Source organism: Sardina pilchardus, chromosome 14, assembly GCF_963854185.1.
Source record: "Sardina pilchardus chromosome 14, fSarPil1.1, whole genome shotgun sequence".
Taxonomy (NCBI): domain Eukaryota; kingdom Metazoa; phylum Chordata; class Actinopteri; order Clupeiformes; family Clupeidae; genus Sardina; species Sardina pilchardus.
In genome coordinates, this window is record NC_085007.1 from 10,168,153 (window position 1) to 10,174,191 (window position 6,039).

The following is a 6,039-nucleotide window of genomic DNA, read 5'->3' on the forward strand; positions in this document are numbered from 1 at the left end:
GGCTCACATAGCTCCCCGGTTCCGCCAGCCAGGGGTTCTGCTTTGGGTACAGCCCACGCTACTGCATTTGTGCTCGGACGTCACTTCCGCCACCCTCTCTCGCTTCCATCTTGCTCTCCGCGTGTGTTTCGCTGCTAGCGTGCAGGTCAGTGAGGAGCCCTAAAATACTATCTTTCCTGCACAGGCACTTCCAGCTCCGAGACACGAGGTAATTTAGAGCCTTGTTCTCAAAACCTGGGGAAAAACGGACTCTTACCGAACCAGCAAATATAAGTAAATTGGTGCGGAGTTGAGACGAGGGGTGCTCTGGATTGACAGGCCCAAAGCTTTTGGAGCACACCGTATTGTCGGCGAACGCATACTAAAGAGTTTGTCAGTACTTTATTAATTTCAAAAGATTTATTCTATAACGCAGACTTCACTCGTATTTGATATAACGCGATATGGCTACATATTTCACTTTTCTGTCGAGTGGCCAGTATGCTAACGGTTACGCTTTGCTAGCCAGATCTGTCTAGCTAATGTGCTAAAGACATCAGATGATGTTGATCTAATTTGCCTTAATTAAGGCATGCTTTGGTAGGAGAACTCATTAATGAACAATAATGTACATTTAGACCGTGTTTGTTCCTGTAATCGACATTGTTGACAGCCGAGTTTACTTATTGCGCGATCACGTTATCGCCCTTCGACATGCTGGTGTGAAAGATAGTGGCTAGCTCAGTTAGCTGTGAAGAGCTGGTGTTAGCAAGGCCTAACGTGTGGCCAAGTAACGTATAACATTATAGGCCAGTTATGTACAATTTCGTCAACTTACAAACTTGTTCGCATCTCATAACTTTGATAAAGCCTCATGTGAAGAATATGTGTAATTCAATAGCTAATTAAGTAGGTTTTGACGTGTTTGGCTTTGGTCTGACTAAGCATAGCCAGCTAACATTCTTTACAAGTCTGTGTTGTATCTGCGGACAAGTTACCCCACGCTTCTTTTTGGCAACGAGTTTTAACCCTTTACACATGTCAGCTGATGGCTTTGTTTGGTGCCATCGTGATATATCAATGTACAGGATGGATTCTATTGATATCTACATTGATGAATATTTATCCTATAGAACCATTATGTTGGAAGTTGTGCTGTGCCGTTTGAAATCAGTAGTCGAGTTTTTCCGGCCTGTTGAATGAATTCACGGATATTATTATTTATTTGTTCTAATAAACCACGCACATATACTGCAGTATCATCATGTTAAATGTATATAAACAGGTCTTCATTGTTTTTTTTTTTCTCCCAGATGAAAGAAACGATAATGAATCAGGAGAAACTCGCCAAACTGCAGGCACAAGTCCGCATCGGCGGAAAGGTAAATGTCATTCATGATTTAAAGCTGAGTGTGAGCACGTGTAAAACGTCATCCATTGTTTCAAAAGAGTTGGAAATCATTTGGTAGGGCTCATATATAGCATGTCAAGATGGCCAACCTGTGTTTTGATTGATAGGGAACAGCCCGCAGAAAGAAGAAGGTTGTCCACAGAACAGCCACCGCCGATGACAAGAAACTCCAGTTCTCTCTCAAGAAATTGGGAGTTAACAACATCTCTGGCATTGAAGAGGTAAAGTTGTATGTTTAGAAATATACCAAAGCGAGGCACTCTTAAAGAGCAGTGTTCTGATATTGTCTTAACTGACAGCTGGCCATACAATCCTTAAATCCTAACAGCAGGTGCTGTGCCGATTATTTTCTTCCTCGTATGACTTTGTTTCTCTCATTAACTGCATTGGTACGTTTATAGCTGTTTATATGATCATTATGTTATGGAGTGGAACATTTGTATGACTCAAGTACATTGTGAGTGTTGACCTGTTGTTTTGCATACCTTATGTGTTGTACAGGTAAACATGTTCACAAGCCAGGGGACAGTAATCCACTTCAACAACCCCAAAGTGCAGGCCTCCCTGGCAGCAAACACCTTCACCATCACCGGCCACGCTGAGACCAAGCAGCTGACAGAGATGCTTCCCAGCATCCTCAACCAGCTTGGAGCCGACAGCTTAACCAGCCTGAGGAAACTCGCCGAGAACCTGCCCAAACAAGGTGTGTGAGACCGCGCGTCAAACACGCTCGGCCAGTTTCTGAGCAGAGTTAGGAAGAGTTGACCGTCTTTTCTGGCTAATGAGCTTCCCAGGTCTCCCATGTTAACGGAAAGCTGTATTTGAAATGGGTTCAGAATATCTACAGTACTGAAGAGACAAATCTTGTTCCCATCGTGGTGATCAGCGATCATTCACTATGATGCAAAACAAAATGTGTGCGATTGTGTGAGTAAACTTGAAAAAGAGTTCTTGCTCTCTGTGTATGTGAGATTGAATTTATTGTAGATAGACATGTCCATTTACATACTCTGGAGATCAAGTCTCAAGTGTTTCGTTAACTGTCAGATTTAGTAATGAAATAAGGTTAGAATAAGTCATCAGTAGTTTTCTTACTGTGAGTGTGAGGGTACACAGAAGGACAGGTGTGTGTGTGACTCCATGGAGTGTGGGGGGTGTGTGACTGCCTGCAGCTGTTTCCTTGGTAAAAAACTGGCTAAAAATGGCCGTGGCATTCGCAGTGGCAGGCCCCCACGGCGTGGACTGTTGCAGATTATCTCTCAATCCGGCAGAGCCTGTTTTATTTCCATTTCATGTCAAATTATAGCCAGGCCAGGCCACAGTCACTGGTGCCACAGCCTCCAGTTCCCTAAAGCCACAGAAATATGAGTTACTGGAAACTGCTGGTCTTCAGCCCAAAGCGTGCCTTGTAATTTGAACCTGTGTTGAATGAATTTAAGTATTGGTGTGTGAATCGGCATGAATTAACCTTTTTATTTTCCCCTCTCTCTCTCTCCACAGCTGGGGATGGTAAGGCACCAATCGCCGGAGGAGAGGAAGATGATGACGACGTTCCAGGTGAGTGATGACTTCAACGTGAGAGGAACATGCGTGGAAAAGGAAAAGGAGCATTTTGGGAATTTAGCTTTTTTGCCCTATATTCTATGTATTCGGTTGGTGGCGCTATATATATATATATATATACTCATTCAGGGGAAGCACTGCAACTTGGGCGGAGTGATTTGCACACGGCACCTGAAAAGCTCTGGTGTTACTTTTACAAATCCCAAACAGCCGTGTTTCGCCTGTATATAGTTAAACTTTTAACAAGTTAGAGGGGAGATGAGCTTATTTCCCAAAATGCTGGTGTGTTCCTTGAAGGATTTCAGACAACATATTTTAATGTAATTATATTTGATTTTGACAAGCAGTCAGTTTTTGTGTCAATTTAATATGAAAATTGTAGTTTTATTTGTTGGAATGAGGTTTAGCCTCCAAGTCTGTAAATGGATCCAGGACCATGTTTGTCGTTGTCGTCTTCACCAGTCACTTCCCCCCGCTTGGATATAAAAGATCAACTGAGGGAACATGTAGGACCGAGTTTGAAGTAAAACTCTCCCCTCCTTACATGTGTGCTGTTTCACCAGCTGCACACAGAGCATCGGTGTGTGCCTCTCCTGCCCCCTGGCTGTGTGGAGAGGGGTAGAGCAGGAGGAGATATATTGGCTGCTGAAGAACCTCATTTATGTTTATTGCTCGTGACAAACTGGCATCTCCGTGGTGACGGCCAAATGGTCCTTGTTGAGGTTGTTCCCGAGGCAGCTACTCGCTTATCAGCCCCCAACGTTTGAGACGTGCCCTCCGCTGTTCATGGGTCCCAAAGGCTGCGGTTGGGTTTCTTAGGGAAGGAAGAGGGATTCAGATGCATAAGGTTGTCATTATAATCCCCCCCAACACACACACACACACACACACACAGATCTATGAGCCATCTGAAGGATCCTGTGTTCTTGTAACCCAAGTTTCCCCCAAAATGTAACAATCGATTAGTCTTTGCTCCCTAAGCTTTTGAAGGAGCAGGGCAGTGCGATGACAAGGGGTTAACTGCCTGTGCCATCGCACCATTACAGCAGCCCCCACCATCCGCCCCCCCACCTCTGTTGCGAACTGAAAACAATTACCCCCAACCCTGCCCTGCCCTGCGTGAGTGGTTTCCATCCCTGCTCCCTGGAGCTGCTCTCTGGAAGTCACATTAATCAGATTTCATTTCACAAAAGGAAACCTCCTTTTGATCCTCGACAGGACCATTTTTACAGCTGTGTGCTTTTCCAGTCCCCTGGCTCTAACACACACACACACACACACACACACACACACAGACAAAGAGTGTGGCCACACACAGACCCAAATGCGTACTCGGTCAATGGTTGAGGGTGACAGACAGGCAGGCAGGGAGAGAGAGTGAGTGAGGAAACTGTTCAAATTGCTGCTCAGATCAGGTTTCACATAAACACTGTCAGGGCCTCCCCGCGTTCAATTCATTTTCTTCATCAGGGAATGATCTGCACACTCACTCTAGCCGTCCAGCAGTTGCCCAGCCTGGTGTGTGTGTTTATGTATGTGGGAAGCAGGACTGTCATGATGACCTTTTGAGAGGTGCCGTTAGCTGTGTGACCTCTCGCCTCATCTGTTTTTTTTTTGTTTTTTTTCCTGTCTTTCAGATCTCGTGGAGAATTTCGACGAGGCGTCGAAGGACGAGGCTAACTAGAGGAGAATAGTCAGACACGCCACACAGAACCTCTACTCTCGACAAGCCGAAATGGGACGATGTTATTGTTTTTTTTTTCCTTCCTTTTTTTTTTAATTCCCCCCCTCCCAAAAAACGCCTACCCACTCCACCCCATCCTTCCTGAAACTCTGCTTGGTATTCTCGTGCACTGCTGTCCTCGGTGGCCTGTCTGATGGGTGGAGGTGTGTGTGTGTGTGCGTGCACGTGCGTCCGCGCGCTCTAGTCCGGTGTCGGAGCTGGAGTGTGCGTTTGGCGAATGTGGAGAGTTGGGAGCTGATTGTGGCTGTTGTCTCCCGTGTTACTGAGGCCAACTCCTTTGCAGCCATTGCTGAAATAAAACATGCATACCTGGAATAAATGTTTGCTATCAAAACACCTCTTAAACTGACTGGCATGTGTATTTATAGAGGGGGATAGTTGGGGCTAGTTGGGGTCCTAACTTGTAGTGACGCTGATACTTAAGCACAGACGGTTTGTATGCAGCCTAAAGGAACAGCCCTTTTGGGAACGCTTCGGAATAAAACTTGTTTGCTGTTTACCCCAGAGTAAGGTAGGAGGATGCGTAACTATCCTCTGAATCTCAGCGTAATTTGCTGAAAGTGGGTTTCCCAGTTGGCTGATAGCTTTCCTATAGCTTGTAACTCCCTATAGGTTTAGCTGGTCTTACCCACTTCCAGTGAATTATGCTAAGCTAGGCTAACAGTAGAACGGGTTATTGCACTCACATAGAAGAGAAGGATCTGTGTGTCTTATTTAACTCTGGAGTGGACTGCTAATTTCCCAAAAAGGTTCTTTGAAGGCAAATGGTGCCTCGAGAGTCTGAATGATACTGTCATTTCCTATGAAGAGGATAGTTATGGGGCATATTTGTGACCTTGCACAATACTACTGTATGTATGCAAGGGCTACAATTTCACTTGTTTAAATGTCTGCTGTCTCTGTAGTTAGTTTAGTGGACAGGTAGACTGGTAGTTAGTGTTTCATTATATCAAGTGCACTCTAACTTGTTGAGGTAAAATGGTATGAGTGTCACGTTACTTCACATTTGGAGGCTACAGTAATTTAAAAGATGACACAGCTGAGTGGAACGGACCGATCTCTAGACCTCCCTGGGCTCGCTGTCCCTCTGTCTTTCTTTCAGAGTTATGGCGTGGGTCTGGCTGGTCAGGCTAATGGTTTGTATAAACTGCTACAACAAATTCTCTGACTTTGCCCCAAAAATGATCAAATTCTTGTACTCTTCATGTCTGCAATAGACTTAATTAAAATGACAAAAAAAAAAAAACCTTATTCTGTTAGTCGCTGTAGACAAAAGTGTTGGCAAAATGCCTTAACCGTTATCATACAGTTGACTATTTGTGGCATCCTGAGTGCTGCTGCC

The 6,039-nt window shown here is 44.8% G+C and overlaps 1 protein-coding gene across 3 annotated transcripts; it reads left to right on the forward strand.

Moving 5' to 3' along the window:
- Nucleotides 1-57: 57 nt before the first annotated feature.
- btf3 (basic transcription factor 3) lies at nt 58-5,042 on the forward strand. Of its 3 annotated transcripts, none has more exons than XM_062553994.1 (6): nt 58-145; nt 1,293-1,361; nt 1,498-1,611; nt 1,892-2,093; nt 2,891-2,947; nt 4,591-5,042. In XM_062553994.1, the coding sequence occupies exons 2-6, from the start codon at nt 1,293-1,295 to the stop codon at nt 4,635-4,637; spliced, it is 489 nt and encodes a 162-aa protein (XP_062409978.1). In that variant the 5' UTR covers nt 58-145; the 3' UTR covers nt 4,638-5,042. The 3 variants fall into 3 exon arrangements, with proteins under 3 accessions (XP_062409978.1, XP_062409977.1, XP_062409979.1); XM_062553993.1 differs by having other exon boundaries at nt 63-208; XM_062553995.1 differs by lacking the exon at nt 58-145 and adding an exon at nt 353-372.
- Nucleotides 5,043-6,039: the final 997 nt, after the last annotated feature.